General features: G+C 36.2%; 2 protein-coding genes across 6 annotated transcripts in view; both read left to right on the top strand.

The window, feature by feature from the left end:
- Sptz (zinc finger FYVE-type containing 26 spastizin) overlaps positions 1 to 25,703 on the top strand; it is a gene marked incomplete in the record, with an annotated part of 1,794,825 nt that overhangs the window by 1,226,269 nt on the left and 542,853 nt on the right.
- LOC145664462 (uncharacterized) lies at positions 1,006 to 10,065 on the top strand. Its single transcript, XM_081731164.1, has 2 exons — positions 1,006 to 9,168; positions 9,849 to 10,065. The coding sequence occupies exon 1, from the start codon at positions 1,024 to 1,026 to the stop codon at positions 2,941 to 2,943; it is 1,920 nt and encodes a 639-aa protein (XP_081587290.1). The 5' UTR covers positions 1,006 to 1,023; the 3' UTR covers positions 2,944 to 9,168; positions 9,849 to 10,065.

The raw sequence follows: 25,703 nt of genomic DNA, 5'->3' as shown, positions 1-25,703 counted from the left end.
TAATGTGGACCAGCATGATTACGTAGGAATAACAATTACAAATGAGAGAGAAGGACACCGCCCTTTTTGGTTATCGTTCAGAGAAGCAAGAAATCTCTCAGCAGTTCTATGGACAAGTTATGAGAAAGTACTGCAAAGTAATGCGTCTTTTCTTATAAATGAAGATTGCATCGTGAATTTTCATCATGTACGCATGCCGAGAGGGCAAGGTGGATTGAAACAACATATTATGAATACTGAAGAATACGTAAAGGCAAAAGTGGTATTGTTACAATTAAGAATAAAGGTACAAGGTGTTTAGCACATGCAATCGTAGTTGCCATAGGACTGAAAAAATACAAGGGAAGAAATCAAGCTGAATACAGAAGATATGTAATACAATATAAATATATAAAAAGAAGCAGAAGACCTATGTGAATCTGCTGATGTAGATCTTAGTCATGGTGGTTGAATTCCTGAAATTCGTAAATTTCAGGAATACTTAAAGGATTATAAAATTACAGTGTATCGGGGCTTTTCAGGAAGTGATGTTATGTTTGAAGCACCACGAAGTGATAATGAAAGAACACCTTTAAACTTACTCTTCATAGGTAACCATTACAACGTCATTGAAAGCTTGACAGCATGTTTTAGCTGTAGTTATTATTGTGAAAGTTGTCATAAGAAATATGAAAACAAGCATGCACATTTGAAACATTGTACAGCTGTATGTTATCGTTGTCATCAGAAGCCACCATCTGACTTTAAAGAAACCCATATTACTTGCAATGATTGTAATCGAGAATTTTATGGCCAGGCATGCTTCGATTATCACAAGTCAGCTCCTTATCAAAACGGAAAGCCTTTATGTTCCATTGTGAAATGTGCCCAGTGTTTGAAAATTTATGTAGTAAATGAAAAAGGAACTCACGTATGTGGTGAAACATATTGCAATGTTTGCTATGCTATTGTACCACCCAATCATGAATGTTACATGAAAGTGAATGAAAGAAGAAAATCGAAAAAAGCCAATGAAAAATCATCATGGAGAAGAAAGCTATGATTCTGTTTTATGATATTGAATGCACACAAGATACGAAAATAGAAGACGAGGACGCAAACATATATGAACACATACCTAATGTCTTGGTTAGTCAACATGTATGTTACCAATGTTATGAAGATAACAACATCAAGAATGATTGTGTCATTTGTGGAAAGGGAGAAAATATTTTTGACGGAGAAAATGTAATAGAAGATTTTCTAAAACATCTTCAACAACGTCGACCAAACATTAAATCAGTAACCTGTGTTGCCCATAATTCAAAGGGATATGACGCACATTTCATCATTAAGACCATGGTTGAGAAGATGAATTGGACTCCAGAAGTAATCATGAATGGAGCAAAAATTCTCTCTCTTAAAATAGGAAACGTAACCTTCATCGATTCACAAAGCTTTCTTCCTATGCCCTTAAGTAAATTAAGTGGTGCATTTGGGCTTCAATCGTGCAAAGGATATTTCCCACACTTCTTTAATCGACGTGAGAACCAAACCTATGAAGGGCCGCTTCCAGACATTAAATATTATGGAGCAGATACTATGAAAGTACACGAAAGACGCAAGTTTCTCGAATGGTATACCGAACATCAAAACGACACCTTTAAAATGAAAGAAGAACTCATCAAGTATTGTGTACAGGATGTCGAAGTATTACGTCAAGCCTGTATTTCCTTTATGAATACATTTGAATCTGAAACTAATGTCAATCCCTTACTTGAATGTATTACAATTGCCAGTGCATGTAATTTAGTGTATCGTAGAAATTTCTTAAAGGAAAATACAATTGGTATCATACCAAAGAACGGATATCGATGGAGAGATGTACAATCAATTGAAGCAGTACAATGGATAGCTTGGGAAGAAAAAACCAGAAACATCCAAATTACGAATGCTGCACGTAGTAAGGAAAAACGAATAGCACCAATGAAAGTAGATGGTGTATGGACAGAACCCAATACAGGAAAAATACACGTGTGGGTGTATGAGGGATGCTGGACGCATGCTTGTATCAAGTGTTACCCTAACGACAGAGATAAATTCATATATAACAATGCTACAGATACCATGGAATTTCGATATGAAGCAACAAAGAAGAAAATCCAAAAATTAAAAGATTTTGGCTGTGAAGTGCATGAAATATGGGGTTGTGAATTTAAAAAACAATTGGCAGGAAATGAAGAGATGAAGAAGTATGTTAGTGATCATCCGTATACAAAGGAAACACCATTAAATCCTCGTGACGCTTTTCATGGAGGACGTGTGAATGCCATACGTTTGTATCATAAAGCACAAGAATCTGAAGGAGAAACCATACAACACAAAGATGTTATTTCGCTTTATCCGTTTATCTCTAAGACTAAGAAGTCTCCAATTCGTCATCCTACTATCTACCTGCCTAGAGATTCAAATATTCTCACCATTGAAGAAGTAGAAGGATTAGTTAAGCTCAGTATTTTGCCTCCAAAACAACTGTTTCATCCTGTTCTCCCTTATAAATCAAATGATAGATTGATGTTTCCACTCTGCCGTACATGTTGTGATGAATTAAACCAGGCACCTTGTAATCACAACGATGAAGACCGAGTTCTACATGGAACATGGGTAGCAGATGAAGTAAGAAAGGCATTAGAAAAAGGATACAAAATAATAGATATTCATGAAATATGGGCATATGACGTTGTTCAATATGATGAAAAAACAAAAAGTGGCGGCTTATTTGCAGAATACATAAACACCTTCCCGAAAGCAAAAACAGAAGCTAGTGGATGGCCATCATGGTGTGAAACAGATGAGCTAAAGCAGAAGTACATTCAGCGATTTTATGAAAAGGAAGGAATACGTCTCGATGAAAATAAAATTCAACATAATCCAGCACTTAGAAGTTTAGCTAAATTAATGTGAAATTCATTTTGGGGAAAATTTGGACAACGTGAGAACATGGGTCATGTAAGCATTATTAATGATCCAAAGGAATTATATGAGAAATTAACATCTCATGATATAGACGTTCATCAAATATTTCCATTAAATGATGATATGGTATATGTATATTGGCAATACACAGATGAAGTTCCTGTTTCACTACCAACAGTAAATGTCGTCATAGCCGCGTACACAACAGCACAAGCAAGATTAGAATTGTACAAGTATTTAGATCAACTGCAAGAAAGAGTATTGTATTTTGATACAGATTCAGTCATTTATACGCAAAAACCTGGTGAAACTACAATTCCAACTGGTGACTTTTTAGGCGATTTAACAAATGAAGTACTCGAGTATGGTAAAGAGGCCTATATTTCAGAATACGTCTCGGCTAGACCCAAGAACTATGGATTACGTATTTTTGATTCCAGTACGAAGAAGGAGTTTCAAGTATGCAAGATACGGGGCTTTTCATTAAACTATGAATCTTCAAAACACCTAAATTTTGATGTAATGAAGAAAATGATAGTAGATAGTGAAGAGGATGCAGAAGAAGAAGAAGAATCTCGCCCCACGGAAGTCAAAATTACCAATGAGAAAAAAATTTGCAGCAGGAAAGACCATACTATCGTCAGCATGCCCGAAACAAAAATTTATAAGATAAATTATATTAAACGACGTAGAATACCAAATTCATATGATACTCTTCCATATGGCTACACTACTTCCAACAAAAGAAAAAGAGAAATGTAATAAGGCCCTTATAAATATACGTATGAAGAAAGAATGATCATACTCTTTAACATGGACACGACGTGGAAACATCCCTTTTCATGTATTGTTGCCGGACCAAGTGGATGTGGAAAAACTTCCTTTGTAATACGATTCCTGTCCAATTTATCACGTATGGTTAATACATCGTTTCGTCGTATTTATTGGTACTATGCAGAATGGCAAAATGCATACAGAGAAATTTCGACAAAGGTACAATTTATTGAAGGATTACCTCGAACAAAACTTTTTACCTGAAACTGGACTGCATCTTATTATTATTGATGATCAAATGTGTGAAGTGAACCGCAATATAGTTGATTTCTTTACAAAGGGTTCTCATCATAGAAATCTTAGTGTACTATTTATTACACAAAACATATTTCATCAGGGAAAAGGAAGCAGAGATATGAGCTTGAATTGTTCTTATCTCGTATTATTTAAAAATACAAGAGATAAATCACAAATTAAACATTTGAGTTATCAACTAACTCCTGAGAATCCAAAATTTCTTCAAGAAAGTTTCAACGACGCAACAAAGTTACCATATGGATATTTCTTTATTGATTTAAAACAGGATACGCCAGATGAACTTCGTTTTTAAACAAATATCTTTCCCGATGATATTTATCATTACGTTTATGTTCCATCGAAATAGAAGAAGAAGATGTGTTTATAATGTTTGTTTTAAACTGTGTTTCTTCATTCTGACAATATGTCTCCAAGAGTAAAACACGGAGATTTTCTTCGTACGTTGAGCAAAGCAAATACTAAATTACGTAAAGCTATACTGGCCAATGCAGACTCTTCAGTGATTCGAAGTATTTGTGAATGTTGTTATAATGTATTAAAAGGGAATGTACCTCTTACAAAGACACAGAAAGCAAGATTAAAGCGATACAAGAGGACGCTTCGATATCTTGTGAAGAAAGGAAACTCCATCCAAAAGAAGAAGAAGCATTTATTAGTGCAGCGGCAGGGTGGATTCCTACCGGCATTATTAGCTCCTATTTTAACTGGTGCATTATCAAGTTTACTATTCCGTTAGTACAATGGGACACGCAAAGAAGATGATTTTAGTTCCACCTGAAGTTCTGAATCGTATACAAACACCAGCATCATCATCGTCATCAGCCCTGGAGAAACGTGAATCTACCTTGGATCAAGAAATGCAAGAGATTTTACAGTTATCATCGCTTAGTGATGAAGAAAAGTGGAATCAGTATAACAATATTCTTCAAAAATATTTACATTTAATACGAAAACAAGAAGAACCTGTGACACTTTCAATTACGTCAACTAAATCAGAGAAGCCTGAAGTAGAAGAAGAAATATTATTATCTATACCCAAAATGTTTCGTAAAAGAGCTTAATTACTACTACATAGAATGAAACATGATGATAATATCACGTGGGATAATAAAGGAAGTGTTTACATCAGAGGTGATAAACTAGAAGGATCTCACATTATAGATTTAATTTATGATGTGTCGCGACCCCGGAAACACACAAATCCACCGGGATGGGAGAAATTTTGTAATTATTTATCTTCTAATAACACACCTCAAGAACTTATTGGAAATCCAAAACGTTTGTCATATATTTTACGACGAACTAAAGCATCACCAACAGCATCATCGTCAAGGGAAAAAATACCTCTGAAATCGTTTCCAGAAGACGACGAGGAAGCAGAAGAAGAAGAAGAAAAGGAAAAAGTAATATCTTCTATAAGGAAAAGGAAACGTGCGTGTAAACGTCCAGTATGGTCAAGGTGGAAACCGTAAACAAACAGTTAAGCAAGATTTACTACAACCCTTCACATCCTGCCTCGTTTCCAACTGTTAAAAAATTATGGATAGCTACAAAGAAGAAAATTCCTATACATTGTATAAGAAGATGGTTACTGCAACAAAGAACATATACGTTACACAAACCTGTACGTCGTCGTTTTAAAAGAGATTTCTATGTAGTGAATAACATTGATGATGAGTGGGAAAGTGATATTAATGATCTTCAATCTCTTCATAAATTTAATGATGGATATCGTTATATTCTTACAGTGATAGATGTGTTCAGTCGATATGCATGGGCTGTGCCATTAAAATCTAAAAGTACAAATGATGTCTTAAAAGCATTGCAAATTGTGTTCAAAAACAGAAAACCAATTACATTCCGAACAGATAAAGGAAGTGAGTTTACTAATGAAACAATACAGAAGTACTTAGTGGACAACAAAATAAAACATTACAACTAAAAATCCTGATATAAAAGCTAGTATTGTAGAACGTTTTAACAGAACTTTAAAAGAAAAAATGTGGAAGTATTTAACAAAGTATCAAACGTATAATTATTTAAATGTATTACCTCTTCTTGTGAAATCATACAATGAAGGTTATCATTCAAGCATAAAGATGTCACCTGCAAATGTTTCTCAAAATAACCTATTACAAGTATGGCATAATCAATATGATAATAGAATAAAGAAGAAGAAGAAGAAGAATCCAAATTTCTCAAAACATCTTAAGATTGGTGATACAGTACGAATTAGCAAAACTAAACGTACATTTGATAAAGGATATATGCAAAATTGGACTTGGGAAATATTTAAAGTGAAGAAGATAATACCAAGAGATCCACCTGTTTATGAAATTGAAGATTTAAATAAGGAACCACTGGATGGATTGTTTTACAGAGAGGAATTACAACCTGTGACGTTATCAAAGACATTTTACATAGATAAAATCATACGTAAAAGAAGAAAAGGCAGCAGAAAAGAATATCTTGTTCATTGGAAACGATATCCTTCTTTCGATTCCTGGATACCTGCATCATCCGTAAACAATATCGAGAAGTACAATGGAACCTGATGGAGATTTTTACGTTACGCTTCCCAGTAATAGTTCTATGGAATATTTTCCTGACAACACCTTAACATCATACACTTCGAAACTTCATCAAAGAATGGAATTCCATGAAAAGTGGGAAGTGGCTATTGTTGAAATTCATTATCCTCACTCAATATTAAATATTAATGACAAAAATAATAAAAATTTTTACAAACCTGCAAAAAGTGATGAATGGAAATTTATAACTATTCCTGTACGTTATTACACTGACATATCAGAATTGATAAAGATAATAAATACGTACAACAGATTCACAAATTTACATATTTCTTATACTCGTGAGAGTAATACCTGTTTTATACGACGTCTTCATAAAGACATAGATGTAGACGTTGCATTATCACCAAGTGTTAGTGCGATGTTGGGGTTTGATCCAAGCGTTGATTTAAAGGATATGCAACAAGGCCAAAGCATTCCAAATTTACGTTTAGGACTTCCATCTACAATGTATGTGTATTGTGATATAATTCAATCTGTATTTGTTGGAGATACAGTAGCACCATTATTACGTATCATAAATATGAATCCTGTGAATCATACATTTGGAAGTAGTGTTATAGAAATTTTTAATCCGCCACATTATGTGCCTATAGAGAAGATGCATTTTGAACACATCAAAATAGATATAAGAGATAGTACAGGCTCTCCACTGGCATTCACTTTCGGAACTGTATGCGTTAAACTACATTTTCGACCAGTGCGTCAACATCGACAAATATGAATAATCCATATTTACATTATTATCAAAAACAAGCTCTTTCTGGAACTGGAAACGTTTATGTTGGTTCCCCTTATCAAGTTGGACATGGTATTGGAAGTTTCCTTGGAGGATTATTTCGTTCTGTCATGCCACTAGTAAAACAAGGAGCTAAAACAGTAGGAAAGGAATTATTAAAATCTGGAGCAAACGTTATTACTGATGTCATCATCGATAATCAACCTATTAACGAATCCTTTCATCAACGAATGGGTGAAGCGAGATCCGTCTTGCAAGATAAAGCAAAAAATAAACTGAAATCTATGCTAGGATCTGGATATCAACGAAGGAAAAGAAGAATTACACATCATTCCATCTTTAACCCTTCATCATTACACATCATCAAGCGCAAGAAGAAGAAGAAGGGCAAGAGGAAACGTACACAGAAAACAAAGAAAAATGAGTCTTATAAGAAGAGGAAGTTATCACACGATATCTTTGATTAAATCATCACCATTATGGCTTTCTTACATCATCAATCCTGCGAGTGTGTAAAAAGTGAACTAGATATTTTTTCTACAAAAGCAACGCAAACCAGTATATTGGATAATCATGTTGTTACATACAAACCAATCAGTTCACTAGCCGATAATGCTCCTATAGAGTTTGTCATCCCAGGAACAAGTGATGAATACATAGATCTACCACATACTCTTCTTTACATCGAAGCTCAAATCGTTAAGCCTGATGGCTCAGCATTTGGTGAAAGTGATAAAGCTGTGGCTCCTATTAATGACTTTTTAAATTCTATGTTCAGTGAAGTGGAAGTGTATTTAAATAACAAACTGATTTCATTTCCATCTCATAATCATCCATATCGATCATACATTGAAAAACTGTTAAATTATGATGATTCTGCTAAAAATACTCATCTTCAATGTGCATTCTGGTTTCAAGATACTGCTGGACATATGGATGCAACATCTAGTGGTAATAGAGGATTTCAACAACCTCATGAATTAACAAAAAAAGTGCAAAATTCGACATGCTTGGATATCTTCATTGTGATATTTTTAATCAAGATAAATTTTTAATCCAAGGAGTAGAATTACGTCTCAAGTTAATTCCTGCAAAGCCAAACTTTTGTCTCATCGCTAGTGATGCGTCTGTTGAGGCTAAAGTGAATATTTTAGATGCTGCTTTACATATTAAAAAGATTAATGTTAGTCCTACAATAAAACTAGCACATAACAAGCTTCTACAATCAACAACAGCCAAATATCCTCTCACAAGAGTGCAAATGAAGTCATTCGTCATTCCAAAGGATCTTCAATCAAAAACAATTGATAATTTATTTATGGGAGTATTACCAACTCGAGTGATTGTGGCGTTTACACAAAATGATGCCTATACAGGAACAATAACTTCAAATCCATTTCATTTCAAGCATTTTGACATCAATTTCTTCTCTCTATACATTGATGTAAAACCTGTACCTTCAAAACCATTACAATCAATTTTCGAAAACAACCTCTATGCTTCCTCATATCATACCTTATTCTGTGGATCAGGCATTCACTTTTCCAATCATGGCAACAATATTCCTCGCCTTGACTTTCCTCAAGGATACACTATCTTTGTTTTCGACATTACTCAAGATGAAGAAGCCAGCGCTGTGCAGAATTGGAATCTTATACGTCATGGCTGTGTTCGTCTGGAAGTTCATTTTACGAAGCCTCTACCAGCACCTATCTCCTGCATTGTGTATGGAGAATTCCAATTTCTCTTAGAAGTGGATCATCAGAGGAACATCATCATGGATTTTTAAAGGTACGTTATTTAAATATCATATCATATATGTACATGTCTGCATTTTTATACATGATGTCCTCTACACTAGATTTATTGAATGCTTTGCAAACAAATTCTTTATTTCACAATCATTTCGTTAGCGTATATGCAGCCAATGAATTACCAGCACATGTTCCACTACCTGCAGCTATCATCATAAATACAGATCCCTCAAACAAACTTGGCACACACTGGATTTCCGTATATATTCATACTGACGGACGTGCCCACTACTTCGATACATTTGGATTTCCTCCATATGTAATGCAGCATATTCAATTTCTACGTAGAAATTCCACTTCTTATACATTTAATAATAAACAAATTCAAAGTGTGAAATCGTCTCTATGTGGGCATTATTCATATCTTTTCCTATGCTTCAAAGCTAAAGGAAAGTCCTTAAATGAATTTCATTACACTTTCTCATCAACTCCAGAAAAAAATGATCGTCGCTTGCTGTATTTAGTTTTACAGGTAATCATGTCTTCATTCTTCTTCGTTTGTTTTGATTACTTTCTTTTCATATTATTGCAGGTAGTCATTTCTTCTTCTTCTTTATTATAATGTGTTTGTATTATTATTATTATTATTTGTTTTATTTGTTCATGATTATAGATAAAATAAATTTTAAGTTTGTTTTTCAATTTTTTTCATTTCAGAGAGTAAAAGATCGTTATCGTGTGTATGGACATCATCATCATTGTACAGATTGACTTCTATCTACGTTTCATCACCAACATCAACAGCAGTAGTATCATCAGTGAACAATATATGGCAGTTGTGAAGTTATCATCACATGAGCAATAAAAACAAAATCTAACGTTCTTTTAAAATGTACTATACTTACCGTCGTTTTAATTGTGTAAATAGTTTCATCAGCAATAAACACTTTGTGTTATTTTTTCTCTTTGAAAACAAATGTTTTATTTCTTATTTTCTCCATTTCCTAATAAATAAATGTGTTTTATGATCAGTTATGTAATTAAATACACATATCATATAACATACTTTTAAGTCATTGAATTAAAGAATTTCATAGTGATTTAAAAAAAAAGATTCTAAAACTGATTTTTAATTCAATGAGGTAATCATATAACTACATAATAATAATGAATTCAAATACTTAATCAGTTATTCTTTCGTAAATTAAACCAATTATGTGAATTCAATATTATTATTATTATGATAGGACTTTTGTTTTTAAAATTTTAATATTATTTATTTTAGTTCCTTTTTTAAAATTAAAAAAAACGTCCTATCATACTTAAGACAAAGTTGTATAATAATAATAATAATAATAATAATTTCAAATACTAATTTTTATTTTAACATTCATTTCAAGAATTTGAATTCATTATGATTATTATTATTATTATTATACGTATCACTTATAATATACGAGGAAAAAAATGTTAGGATTTTTTTCTTATAAAAACTTTAAAATCCTATCATATTGAGGTGTATGAAACGAACACTAAACACACACAAATAAAACATTTCACTTTTCACTATATATATGTTTATTACATTTGATATTACGTTGTTTAGCATACATGAAAAAAACAAATCAATTTCTCCTTTATGAAGAGTCGTTCACTTCATTGATACCCTCCGAAGGTTGAGTTTCGGTTTCCCCCCACCATGGCTGTGTCGATACACTATCAAATAAATCAGCCATAATTGAATCTATGAGTTTTTGTTTGCAAAATACTTTCATTTCCAATTTTAATCGTTCACCATCAATGTTCACATCACTGTTCTTATCAAGAGAGACACTTGGAAAACTAATGTTCGTACCATTAATAATACTCTGTTCATCTACACAGGTATGGATTCCGGCAAGTCCTCTGCATGTAAGACACTGCGATTGTACATGATTACGAATAGTATCTGTACACAAGTCAAAATATTCACGTAGCACAACACTACAAACTTTACTGTTTTTCACAGCATGTTCAATACACGGTAATATTTCCAAGAAATAAAGCCAATCACTTGAAGTTAAGTACACAGTGTTTCGAGGAGCATGAAGTGTTCCTTTCTTCTCTAACATCACTAATATTTCACCCATTAGTTTTCGCACCACCAGTTCGTTTTTTCGACCAAGAGATTTTATAAATGTAATTTCCACTTGAGAATTTAAATAGTCCGTAACAAATGGGGTTAAATGTACAAGTTTCTCCCACTCTGCCAAATTTAACTCCACTCCAAACACAAGTCCTTTGCCAACACGAATCACTGGTTCAAATGTATCACTATCCAGTCCGATACAAATTAATTTGGTTTTCATTGAATTAAGTCCATATTCAACATTTAACAAGTACTCTTTCTTGGTATCCATAGTTGACGCACAAGCACTCAAAGACATGTTACTCCAGTCGCTGGTCAGCACAGAATAACGACACTATGCATACAGATGACTGCGCATGCATGAAGAGGAGGGACGAAGAGGAAAATTCATGTTTCATCTTGTTTGTACATGTCACCATACACTTACGATGAGTAAACCAGTTCAGTAAATTCAAGATCGTGCATGTTACGTCCAGATACATTAATCTTCATTCCTTTGTATATTAAACAGACATTCCCACTTTGTAAATACGTTAATAATGCACCATTATCTGCTTCCAATTTTTCAGTACAACGTCCAGGTAAAATCACTTTTTCACCTCCTTCAAATGTCACACATGTCTTCCTACCATATACCGTTGTAATTATCTCACAGTTTACAATACGAAATGGTACTCCAATCTCCAAATCTCGCATTTTTGTAAAGGGTACCATTGATGGCTTATTAAGCTTATCTAATAAACTCATTGACGATGACATCTTTAAAATTTTTGACGTTTCTTCCTTGCAACAGCTGCTAACAGAATGATCTACACAAGCACATACGTTCCGCTTACGCTCTTCGCAGGAGGGGTGGGGGGTTTGGGGATTCAAATTATTAGCCAATAAACGACAAGAACACGAAAAAGGCATGTTTTATCTTGTTTTTTACATCTGGTAGGCGTCCAAGAGTATACTTCCTTATACTAGCATAGCAACATACTGGTTTAGGCCAGTTTAGGGCCAAAATTAGGCCAAAATTTTCCCACGGGTATGAACCCCCTCTATTCTACTGCGTGGCATTATTTTCAAAGCACCACGTGAAAATGTCTTGTTCCAGAGTCCCCACATGGTCCCAGGTGGAGTCCAACTAAAAAATTTCAAATGGCAAGAGAGGTAGGACATCGTTTGAAAGCTCTTGTTAAGTGAAAGAAGATGGAGCATGTCTCGACTTTCTACGACAACCCTGTCCAAAATTGCGGCGGGTCAAAATATAAGCAGAAGCTTAATTGAAAATCTATGGCCACCTTGAATCCAAGAGACAGCTTAAAACCTATATCGAAAGGATAGGCATACCAAACTGCTGAAGCTAGGAAAACCAAATTTGGCATGAATTTTGATCAGTGGATGACGAAAAGATGCGAAATGTTCAAAAACGAAACGTCTTGAGTTCAAAATGCCGTAGTATGTATCGAACGCATGTCCAGCTCAAACCACTGGTGTTGGAGGTAATCCAATATGGCTGCGAGCGTGAAAAATGAGTTTGTATATAAATATGTTATTTCTTGGAATACTGTAATTAAACCAACAAAGTTTGGCGCAACTCGAAGTACTGAAATGACTTACACATGGTTTGGTACTACTCGATAATCTTGCAAATGATTTTTTTTTGTATATATTGGTATTGCTTGGAGTATTGCGATCAAACCAACGAATGACATACAAATGTAACTGCCACGAATACGCAGTTACGAATTACAATAGAGCCACCCACCTACTGGTGCAGCAAGTCCTTTATGCATGAACTATGTATGACAAAATTAGAGGAAGTCAGAGTTGTGTGTTCATCGCATATTCGTTATATTAAAGTAAATGATGGCGAGGGAACCAAACAAAACATATATGTGTTGTTACCGAATGAAATTATAGTTGAGGTGAATCGAAATTCAATTGTTCTTTAATCTTCCTACTGTTTCTAAATATATAATAGAGAAAAATAGAGATTTAAATTTGTACTGTTATGAACGACATAAGTTTTAATCGGCCATCTTGGATTCGAGGTGGCCATAGTTTATCAAATAAGCTTTTGATTACTTTTTGACCCGCCGCAATTTTGGACAGAGTTGTCGTAGAGAGTAGAGACTTGATCCATCTACTTTCATTTAACAAGATCTTGCAAACGATGAGCTACTTAACCCCACTTGCCATTTGAAACTTTTTAGTTGGACCCCATCTGGGACCATGTGGGGACCCTTGGACAAGACGTTTTACCTTAAATTGTTGTACTTTGAAAATAATGCCACACTTCCTTTCCTATTTTCACATTTCTCACCGTTTCCGATTTATAGGGGTGACCATTGACTTTTCAATTAAGTTTTTGTTTACATTTTGACCCTCCGCCATTTTGCACAGGGTTGTCGTAGAGAGTCGAGACTTGCTGCATCTTCTTTCATTTTGCAACAGCTTTCAAACGATGTGCTACTTAATCCCTCCTGTCATTTGAAAAGTTTGAGTTGGACCCCATGTGGGACCCTGCGAGGATCCTGGGCAAACTTTTTTATCCGAAAAAGTGTGTTCTTGAAAATGACGGGATACATATTATCCGAGTTTTCCATTTACCCAACCGTTTCCGAACAAATGATTCGGTCAAAATATTCTGCCAGCTTTGTAGTTCTTACATTACAAAATATGTTGTAACTCACGATATTCCGCTCGGTGGCACGTATAACTTTGGGATCCATCTAGTTATAACATATCAAATGAAAACACATTTGTCTCGTTCGGATCTCAGCGGAGCCACTGCGTGACCCTTCCTTGTCAGTTTCCCGGTGACAGAGGGATTTTCGGTAAAGTTCCCCTCAAATTTCCCCCTTTTTTATTACAATTTTTGTACTTGTAGCTCGGATACCCTTAGGTATATAAACATACAAACTGCATTGTATGTTAGCATGATTTATACTTAGTAAGCCCTCTAAGTTTCATAAGAATCGCATTATTCTTTCTAGGGAAATAAACATATTTATATAAAAATATGCTATATGTACTGTTCATTGTACCATATTCATTAGTGCAGATAAAATCACATATATTCCACGAAAATTACAATATAAGCACGTTTTATACCTCATTGGGCTTCCAATAAAACATACTTTCAAGGATGTGTACACCATGTCGCCATTTTTGTATGAGGGAATTTCTAGAGGGATTTTGTTGGAAATTCCCTCCAGAAGTACTTTATAAGAATTTTTGGCTCAACTTGCTATTTGTGTATAGTGATACAGAGAGAGGAACTGCACTAAAACATAGTTTTATGTCTACTTGATAAATAATGTTAATTTCATGTGAATCGCATTATTCTGTCTAGAGATATAAACTATTGTGTTTATTTATAGGTAATAAAGAATATACTATGCAAGACTTTTACCAAACACAAAACCTAACGTTGACGTATTATTGTCTGCACATAGATGGATACTCAAATACAAACACAAATGCATGCATGCTGTTTGTGGAAAATAAGTCACTTTTTAATATTTTGATCTGGCAACAATGCATAAAAAAATTGATGACTCACGTAGCCTGATGACTATTAGTCAATGTATATAGAGTATTACACTATTAGTAGCGTTGAGTGACGGTCCAAGCTGGACGTGTTTTAGATGTGGCCGCGTGTAAGTTGAACTGTTTGTGCATTGTGGAGTTCGAACACTTTGTGTTGTGTGGTGATGCACTGAGTTAGATTACTTTCGTGCTGCTTCATGATTGATTCGCGTGTGTATGTGTGTGTGATACCTTACAGGATACAAGATGCTGAGCAAGTGTGTTAATCACCCGGACAATTTCTGTTATGTATGTGGGGAGCTGACATTTAAATCGCAACGTCGATGTTTTATTCCACTTGTGAGGAAGTATTATCAGTTATATTTTGGTTGCTGTGTAGGAGACCAAGATAAGTATTGGGGTCCTCACTACATTTGTTGTACTCGCGTGAAACGTCTGACTGGGTGGGCAAATGGTGAACGAAACATGAACTTCGCAGTACCGATGATCTGGAGGGAACCAAAAGATCATTCTTCAGACTGCTACTTTTGTATGACACAGATAAAAGGAATAACCAGTAAATCTAAGCACACAGTACAGTACCCTAATTTGCCATCAGCCAGTGGCGTAGTGGCGTAGTAGCCACTGCCTGGGTTGCGGGGGGGCCGAGGTATAGGGGGCCCGGAAGTCTTGCGACGAATAAAGATTTAAAGAAGTAGAACTTCAACCTTACTTCCACTAAATAATTCCACCTGCAAACATTTGAGTGTATTTGTGTGTACATCGTGATTTCCAAGCCACAAAGACTTCTCGGTTTTGAAAAAAAAAAAATCATCAACAAGTACGTTGAACTTTAGTTCAGTTTCGCAGCAGAAAAATGTTCTTTTGCTCCTCCCTCTTCAATATTTTGGCTTTTGGGGCCCCCAACTGACTGTCGTTACGCTTTATGTACACATGTATTGCTAGCAGGTTGCTAGGCTGGGAATTCAGAGATGAGCAGTAAGTGTCCCCACCCCTTCAACTTAATGGTTGTCATTCGCGGGTCGCTAAGTTATTTTGAGGAGAGTCACCAGTGACAGGCAGAAGAAAACTAAAAACATTCTTCCGTGTCCCTCCTTCTCAGCTATAACTAGCGAACAGTACCTAGGATGAGTCAGAGAGTTTGAAAATGCAATGAAAAGGGGTAAAAGGTAATAATATGTTGACCATGTGAAATGCATTTCATAACGAGAAGCCTTGCTTGTTGGTAGGACGTCAAGCAAATACAAGCAGCAAAGTGGTAGTTGTGTGTGATATTGTGTTGAAATGAATTGCATTATAGATTAACAGTATTCCTTCTAGTGGTGAGTGTGATATCTTACGTGTGACTTTTTTTTTAATCACAGGCTGTGATTTTCCCCTGTGTAGTGCCTCCCCCGCCCAATTACTATGTCCAGTAAACGTGTGTATCTCAGCGGAGCGACAAAACGAAAAAAAAGAAAAAAAACAAGGGGATGTTTTTTGAAAAGCATCCCGAAAATTTCTTCACATTTTTCAGTGATCAAAGAAAGTGAACAACGTATTTCACCAGAAACTTTACAAGATGAAAAATCTGAGAGTGTTTGTGAATTTGAGGTGTCTGAAAATATGGAATGTGAACCCATGGGAAGTGAGCATAGTGTTTCTTGTCCTTCGGATAACAAACATACCGAAATCAACACCAGTTCCTCCTTCCCCTCCACTTCTCAAACTAGTGTTGATCATACTGCTGAAGCTTTAGATTTGTCTCATAAATATCCAAACGATCAAGGTAACTTTAATTTCGAAATCCTAGCAAACTTAAAAAAGTGCATTTTGAGTTATGGTCTCTGCAAACCATCCGGTCCTTTTATTAGAGACGAGAAAAATAGATGTTTCTCTTCCGATTATTATTTTCAAAATACGCAACACGGCAAAATCCCACGACAATGGTTATGTTATTCGGAAAAACTGAACCGCGCATATTCTGAGCCCTGTTAGTAAATTCATTTTACAATTCATTGAAGAAAAGGGAATTTCAATAAGACAGTGCAGGGGACAGGGCTACGCCGGGGCGAAAGTGATGAGCGGAGTGTATTCGGGAGTGCAAGAGCGCATCAAGACACATGAGCCTTCAGCCAGTTATGTACATTGTGCTGCTCACAACTTGAATCTAGTGCTAAGAGACGCAGCTAAAACTCCGCAGATAACATCCTTTTATAATATTCTTGAAAAACTTTATGTATTTTTTAGTTCCAGTATTAAAAGATGGCAACTTCTAGAAACTAATAACAAAGCCACGACTCTTAAAAGACTATGTCCATCAGCTTACGACGCGTTGTTAGCTGCCCGTTTTCCTTATGGAGAAATTCTGAAGGCTTTAAGCAACATAATTGTGACATCAAACAAATCAGAGGAACGCGACGATGCAATTTCCTTAAGAAAACAAATGGAATCCTACGAGTTTGTAATTCAAGTGGTAGTACAACATAAAGTTTTAGAAACGACGACCATCGTATCGAAAAAAAAAAAAAAAATGCAGTCACCAAATGAAGATGTACAAGCTGTAACAAAATTACTGGGTGAGACACTTATTTCACTAAATAATTAGGGAATTCTTTTAACGAAGTGAAGAAAGAGTCCGAAGAAATGGCACAAATGTGGGGGATCGAATGTTGTTTCACAAGTAAACGTCCAAGTAAAGCAAAAAAGTTTTTTGACGAATTATGTGAGGATGAAAGACTAAGTAATTCAGAAGAATATTTCAGAATTAATGTTTTCTATGGTTATTTGGATACTGTATTGGGTCAATTACAGACCAGGTTTGAAAGCATGATGAACATCACTGAAAAATTTGAGTGTTTGCAACCCAGTGTTCTAGTGAACAGTAGTGACAAGGAACTCTATTTAAAGGCGGAAAAACTTGTAGTGAGCTATCCGAATGATATTTCTTCAGAATTCTCTCATCAGTTACTTATGACTCGTAGTGTACTTCGAAATGATATCAAATGCTTAAAAGTGGGAACAGTTAAAGATTTTGCGGAATTGGTCTTTATTAACAATCATGTGATTATTTCCAGTATTCCTGAGGTCTCTGTGGCGTTGAAATTGGTGGCTTTAGCAGAACGATCTTTTTCAAAACTAAAATTAATTAAGAACCATGTGCGCAGTTCGATGATGCAGGAACGTTTGTCATCTCTTAGAATGATACGCACCGAAGTTGAAAGAGCACGCAAGTTAAATCTGCATTCTTTAGTGGAAGATTTTGCTCGCAAGAATGCTGCACGAAAAAGACGTTTCAAAGTTCAAGATTAATTGTAAGTAGAAAGTGCATGTATTATTATTATTATTATTATTATTATTATTATTATTATTATTATTATTATTATTATTATTATTATTATTTATATTTATATTTATATTTATATTTCGAAAAAAACCCATCTAAACTTGTATATTACAGTTATTTCAACACAGTTTAACGTTTCATGGTCCATATACCTCACAACCATGGTTATAAATCACTTGAAAGCCGGCCTGATAAAAAGCCCGGATAACGAGCGAAAATCCCTCGAAAAATTACCCAAGTAATTATCCCTTCCATTCGGCAACCACTCTCTCCTTAGTTGTCAAACGGGTTGCATAACATGAGTTACATTCAAATCAATTACATTTTTCCCCTGTAAAATTTTACAATCTATCTCCCCTTGTAGGTTTGGCCGAAAGGCATTTTTATTATTGTCGCCATAACTATCGGCTTTACAATACTTTGCGGGGGGGGGGGGCGCAAAAATGTGCTACGTCACTGCCATCAGTAATTAGTCCAGTTCCACACAGTGCAGAATTATCTGTACCAGCACCACCTGCTCATCTTACGGTAAATGAGAAATGAAATGAAATGAAATTTTTGAGTTTTACGTACCACGGTTATGCCGGCTAGGCTAAAGGAGACGGTGATGATGAGTAATGAATGAAATGGTAGAATGAAGAAAGTGGGATGAAACGGGAGAACCCCGAGAAAACCCACGTACACGGTGTTTGTCCACCACAAAGTTCACTTGGCAGGAGCAGGGTTTGAACCCGCGACCCCATGCACCAGAGGTGAACGCTCTACCACTGATCCACCGCGGCCCGAACGGTAAATGAGAATTACGTACTTAAGGCAACTACTGAAGTTCCAAATGAAGATGATGATTCTACTTATGTAGGAAGCACATCTACAATGGATCCCCATCTGATAACTGAATGACCTCGTACGGAATTTAAAACTTTCCATGATACAGGCAGAACTTCTTGCTTCTAGACTTAAAGGCTGGAACCTGCTTCATCGTGACACTAAAGTGTGTATTTTTGGAAACTTCATACAGAGTTTCAAAACTACTATTCTCAAGAAAATGATTTAGTGTGTTGTAATAATGTCTGTGCTGTGATGGATACACTCGGACATGCACATATAAGTACACAGTGGAGATTGTTTATTGACTCTTCCAAAACTAGTTTGAAGGCTGTCCTTTTGCGCAGTGGCAACAAATTTCCTTCAGTACCTTTGGCTTATGCAACTAATATGAAGGAAACCTATGAAAACATCAAAATAGTGTTAGAAAGAATTCAGTATGAGAAATACAAGTGGACCGTTTGCTGTGATTTAAAAGTTACTTCTTTGTTAATGGGTTTGCAGCTTGGTTATACGAAATATTGTTGTTTCCTCTGCGAATGGGACAGCAGGAACAAAGCGGAACATTACATAAAGAAGGAATGGCCAAAGCGTGTATTAACTCCTGAACAGAAGATTGTTGTTTATTCCTCACTGGTGAGACCTGATAGAATAATTCTACCTACTCTTCACATAAAGTTGGGGCTCTTTAAAAACTTTGTTAAGGCAATGGACAAAAGTAATGCAGGATTTTATTACCTCAAGGAAAAATTTCCTGGGATTAGTGACGCTAAAATCAAGGAAGGGATTTTTGTAGGCCCCCATATGAGATGTTTGATTCGTGACAAAAATTTCAGGATCTCTGAACTCCGGTTGAGAAAGCAGCTTGGCGTTCATTTAAATGTTTAACAGAGAATTTTTTAGGAAACCAGAAAGCCCCAAATTAACGTGAAATTGTGAATGATTTCCTGCAGTCATTCAAAGAAATGGGTTGCAACATGTCCCTTAAAGTTCACTTTTTAAACTTCCACCTGGATTTCTTTCCTGAAAACCTTGGTGCTGTTAGTGATGACCATGGGGAACGTTTTCATCAGGACATTTCCTCCGTGGAGATGAAATACCAGGGACAGTCGAATTCACAAATGCTAGCTGATTACTGTTAGACACTGAAAAGAGATGTTCCAGAAGCCAAACACAGAAGAAAGTCGAGAACTAAAACATTTTAGTTAAGGTAAGTAAGTGTTTATTTATTAAGAAGATACCACTCACTTTTTTGTATTATTTATTAAGTAGATATAAAATTATGTTTTAGTGCAGTTTCTGTTTCTGTATCACTATATACAAATAGCAAGTTAAGACAAAAAATCTTATAAACTACTTTTTGGAGGGAATTTCCAACAAAATCCCTGTAGAAATTCCCTCATACAAAAACTGGTGACATGGTGTATACATAATTGAAAATATGTTTTATTTCAAATCCAATGAGGTATAAACCCAGCTTATATTGTAATTTTCGTGGAAGTTATATGTGATTTTATCTGCACTAATGAATATGGTAAAATGAACAGTAAACATAGCATATTTTTATATAAATATGTTTATTTCTCTAGAAAGAGTAATGCGATTTTTATGAAACTTAGAGGGGTTACTAAGTATTAATTGCGTTAGCATATAATATAACTTGTGTAATTTTATATTTAAGGATACCCGAGTTACAAAAGTGAAAATTGTAAAAAAAAAAAAAAAAAAAAAGGAAATTTCCCGAAAATCCCTTTGCCACGGGAAAACTGAGGGTCATGGAGTAAAACTGATTGCAGATTCGAATTCTACGTGAAAATTCCTATTAGAATCAGGTATTTTCTTCTGTGTGCCAGAGAAAAAGTTTTTTTTTTTTTTTTTTTTTTTTGTCGACTAGTGTAATTTGCCGTATTACGATCTCGACGAACTTTCATGTATTTTGTTAAGTAAAAGACAAAAGACGTGGTGATTGGAATGAAGCGCTCTGTGTCAAGTATAAAAGTGGGAGGGAAGAAAATAGAACCAGTGAATAGTTTTCGATATCTAGGTTGTATTCTTAGTAATGACATGAAGTGCGTACGTGACATAAAACAATGATAGGAATGGCGTAAGAAGCCTTTAGGAGGAAGAAAAGTCTGTTTTGTGGGACGTTGAATAAAGAGTTGAGAAAAAGATTCAGGTGGAATATTGTACTATATGGGGCGGAAACATTGATATTACGTTAAGGTGATGAAAAACAAGTGGAAACCTTCGAAATGTGGGTATAGAGAAGAATGGAAAGAATTGGTTGGGTCGAGCGGAAGACGAATGAGAGGGTGTTAGAAATGGTGGAGAAGAAAAGAACACTTTTAGGTATTGTTGAGAAGAAGAAGAGAAACTGATTGGGACATTGCCGGAGAAGAAACTGTATCACGGGGGATGTGCCAGAGGGCATGGTGGCAGGAAAGAGAGGAAGAGGTCGAAGGAGGCTAGAATTAATGCACGATATTAAAACAGAAAGATTATATGTGAAGACGAAGAGGTTAGCGAAAGACCGTGGAGCATGGGAACTTCTCAGCCGCGGCAAGTGACCTGCCAATAAGGGCAGAATACATATGATGATCCATTTATTGTATGTTTTAGCAACTTGTAAAATAGTACGAGTTAAATCGCCGGAAGCATGTTTTAATATTTATCTTCGCTTTGCAGACTTACACTTGCACGAAGCACGGATAGTGCTGTACTTTTATTTAACCTTCAACGAAACTCTAAGAACTTCAGTGTTGCACGGGAACACTCTCTGCCATGCTTTGATCTGAGTAGGTATTTCAACCAAGAGATGTACTCTCACTGGCAAATGGATTGCAACCAAAATGAGCTTCACTCAGTCAGACCTGCTGTAGGTAATTCGTAGACGTCGCGTACAAATCGCCGAGATGTAGCGATCCTTACACAATTGCGTATCGGACATTATCATCTCGATCATTCCTATTTAGAGCACGGGGTTGACTGTCCGCATTGTGAGAACTATGTCTTTCAACTGAGTATTCTTGTAAAATGTCCGGAATACTCAGAACGCTTAGGGCTACGTAAAAATCTCTATTTGGATTTTAGTGATAATGCGCTCTCAGTTGATGATATTCTTACTTCTGTTTTTGAGTTTGAAATATTTAACTCGCTTAGGTTTTATTGCTTTTATTTTTCCAGTGATCTAAGACTAGTGATGCCTTTCCCTGACTTGTTTTCTGGTATTATCTTAAATTTTACTATTTGTTGTTTTATTGTTTCCAGGTTGTGTTAGAGTTTTGTTCTAATGTCTTATTTTTGACGTGTTTTTATATGTACTTCTCTTTTTAAGAACGTTTATTTTTAAATTTCAATCGAGAGAATCTGTATGCTATTGGCCTTATCGAGACGGAACGAAAAATCTCGCAGCTATCCCAATTAAATATACACTAAGAATGCCCTTACAATGTGCTGCGAACTCTGTGAAAGCCGTCGAGATAGGGAGATAACATGTTATAGCATTCTGGGAGCATACCTGATGGTAGCAAACCTTTCTAAATGATATGAAGTTCTGATAAGAGGTGGCGAGCCTGATCATTACGTTAAACAAATAATCCAGTATTCCTTGAGGGTCAGTGGTGAAGGCTTGTTAGTGTACCCTTGTGTTTTACTTCCTATATAATGCCATAATCGTCGTGATGTGGATAAAACTATAGGCAGTGTTCACAAAACTGCAGCCAGTGTTCTTTTTTTTCTTTATTTATTGAACACATCGCAATTACGCGTGAACTTCCTGGTGGCATATATAATCATTTCTGGGTCGACTTCGGAGATACTTGAGTTGACATCATCTGTAACAATTGCAGCTGTAGTGACACGCATTTTGCCACCAAGAAATAGTGGCAGTGGTAGAACGACAGGTTGTAGACGCAGATGTACCACTAAAGTGACTGGGCAAAGTGATGATTATTGTAACATAGTCCTTGAAGATATCTTGAAAATTGTATTAGAGAACAGATATCAGGAAGGGAAGAGGTTGTTTGGGGAGTGTGTTGGAGAACAGATGTTCCAAGCCAGATGGTCGGTGGATATAACTACACTAGATTAGGAAAATAATTAGTGCCGCATGTATGACCATAGACCATCCAATTATGTTGTGTATAAAGCTCTGGACTAAGTAGGCGATATTAGAAGTACTGAGTTGTACCGGAGGTGATGCGAATCCAGTATAGGTGCAGTCATTTTCTAGCGAATAGTTGCTCAATTGCAGGGCAGTTCCATTCCGACTTTGTTGGTTGTGGCATGCCCTACAAAATAATCTTCGTATTGGAATCACCTTGTAATGTGTGTTAAGTGTTGGGAGTAACCGAACCCAATAGCAAGTAAGGATAGAGTAATCGGGATTCCAATTCACTGAAGGAAATGTAGAAGATTCCTCGTCGCAGTCCCAAATCAGTCCCACCGTAATCTGACAGGGCCTAATGAAAAAGTTGATAGCTTAAAAGGTGCAATTGGAAATTTTGAAAATACTATGTTTCTTGAAGCAGAATGGTGGTTGGATAGGATATATAGCATATAAGCGCCACAGTGACATTTGTTTTCCTTGTGCTTGTCGAATGTTCTGTTGTAGGACTGTAATTAAATTTGTTCCTACCATCATTAAATATGGGGAGTATTGTTAAGCGCCGACTGCAAATAGACGTAATTGATAATCATGATTACTAGTTACTCAAACGAGACATTACGAATCGGTTTATAGTGGTTTCTGAGAACTTTTGGGATTATATATTTAGTAGTGCATCTTGATAGGCTGGAATAGTTGCTGTAGACTCACTTAAACGCACACTACCCTTTGGCGAATCCCGATTAGAACGAAGAGTAGAGACTGGTCGAAGAGAAGACAGGGCAGTAAAGGGAGAATTCCATGGGAGTGGTAATACCAAGTGGTGATTCACGGTCTGTTGTTTTTGTTAATGAGAACGAACGTTGACACTGTTGTTTCTAAGAGATCGGTGTTTGGTGCTGAGCATCGAAACTAAAAGGAAGTGTTCTGGCGTAGTTCTCACTGTACTGTTTGTTCATAGGCATAACGTCGAGGGTGTAATTGTTGCGCTTCACTGTATTAAATCTTATATCTGATCATAATTTTCTGTAGCCGTTGTTGGTACTGGCGTTTGAGACCAACACGCAATGAAGACAAGTTGGAGCGTTGATACACTGATCAGAGGAATTTGCTTGCACAGAATTTCGCCGTATGCTGATAGATTTATGTAACGGTAGCTGTATGTCCAAAACGGTAGCTATATCTGCAGATCTTGTCGAAGGGTATATAAGTCGTGACTTTGAAGCGACAGTAATGTGGAAATCAATTGGTTATAGAAGTACGAGGAGAGAACTGGGCCGGTTGAGCAGTATGTTATATGGGAGTACCCTACATTTCTGCAGCCATCGCTGAGGGATTAGAATAAAGTGGGGGTCGCTCCAATCATTTAATTCTGCGTGCGTGGAAAACATTGATGCCATTATACTGTGTATTGGTCGGTATTTCCGCCATGGACTCTAAGTGCATACCTTTGATGACTTATACCGGTAATGGCGTGGCGAGGATTTACTCCGTCCAGCCTTGTCGTCGGAGAATGTTATTGTTGAGTAATTTTTGGCATGCGTAGCAATGTTACATGTGGCTTTGATTAAATTGTGATGTAAGAAGTCGAAATGGGTTATTACAATCATTTTCGATTAAAAACGGGCCCAAGCGCAGTTGGATGTGTTTACCCCTCAAGTTTCGAAGAGAATCTATGGCCATGATATGCACGACATAAGGAGTCAAATACGAATTGTAGGTAGTAGGATGCGGAGAAGCAGATAAAGAATCAAGGTGATCTGTAGTCACCGAAACTTCCACGGCGCATTAGGAGGATGTTCGTCTGACATGTTGAAATTCTGTCCGGGGGATTTTGGCGGTGAGTCCGAATGTAATAGCGAGGCTATCTCACTTGATTTGGGGAGCCATGTTTAACAGTTGCCTTCAGGAAGGCTAATTATCTGGCACCGAATACTTCAAGCACTGAAAAGAGTAGAATCACTGGACACAACACAGAAAAACGAACTGAAAGTCAATACACAGAGTACGCATCATGAAACGATACACTCTTCACAGATAAACGGTTATCACCCAATCTCGAATTTCAGATTATTATCACTAAATGTTTGAACAGCACAACACTTGAATCCCCCTCTTTGTTTTGAACTTATACATAACAAATGGGCCAAAACAACTTTACTTTCTCGAATGAAGGCAGAGAAGACAGAGAACGAATGGACCTCAGCAGTACCTCTATTGACCCCTGCCCGCCGATACAGTTCATTTGGTATAAATAAGTGCAATTTGAAGTGAATTTTACACATGTTCCACTATGATGTCTCAAGAATGTTCATGGAATATCCATTGCTGAACTTTGAATTTATGATCCTAACCCACGACATATGACGTTCATAAGACTTTAAGATTTTATCTCATTACGGCGTTCTAGGCATCGATTTTGAACGTTGACGGCCTACGATGCAACTTCGACAGGCGTGGTACGGACGATGTCCCCGAGACGTCGTTTGTGGACATTTGAACCTGCAATAATCCGGCGATACCAGCGTCCCACATTGGATGTCTTTAGAGGATGTGGGACATTGTGACATAAATGGGACGTAGATGAGACGTCTTGAGGACCTCGTTGCTATTACAATATTGTTACATTACATATGCATGACTTCAAAG

Source organism: Thermobia domestica, chromosome 11 (assembly GCF_964235325.1).
Source record: "Thermobia domestica chromosome 11, izTheDome1.hap1.1, whole genome shotgun sequence".
Classification (NCBI taxonomy): Eukaryota; Metazoa; Arthropoda; class Insecta; order Zygentoma; family Lepismatidae; genus Thermobia; species Thermobia domestica.
This window is presented reverse-complemented; position numbering and strand designations above follow the sequence as displayed.

Bases quoted from the DNA above. Each gene is read 5' to 3' on its own strand.
- LOC145664462 (XM_081731164.1), top strand. From the start codon at position 1,024: ATGGAGAAGAAAGCTATGATTCTGTTTTATGATATTGAATGCACACAA.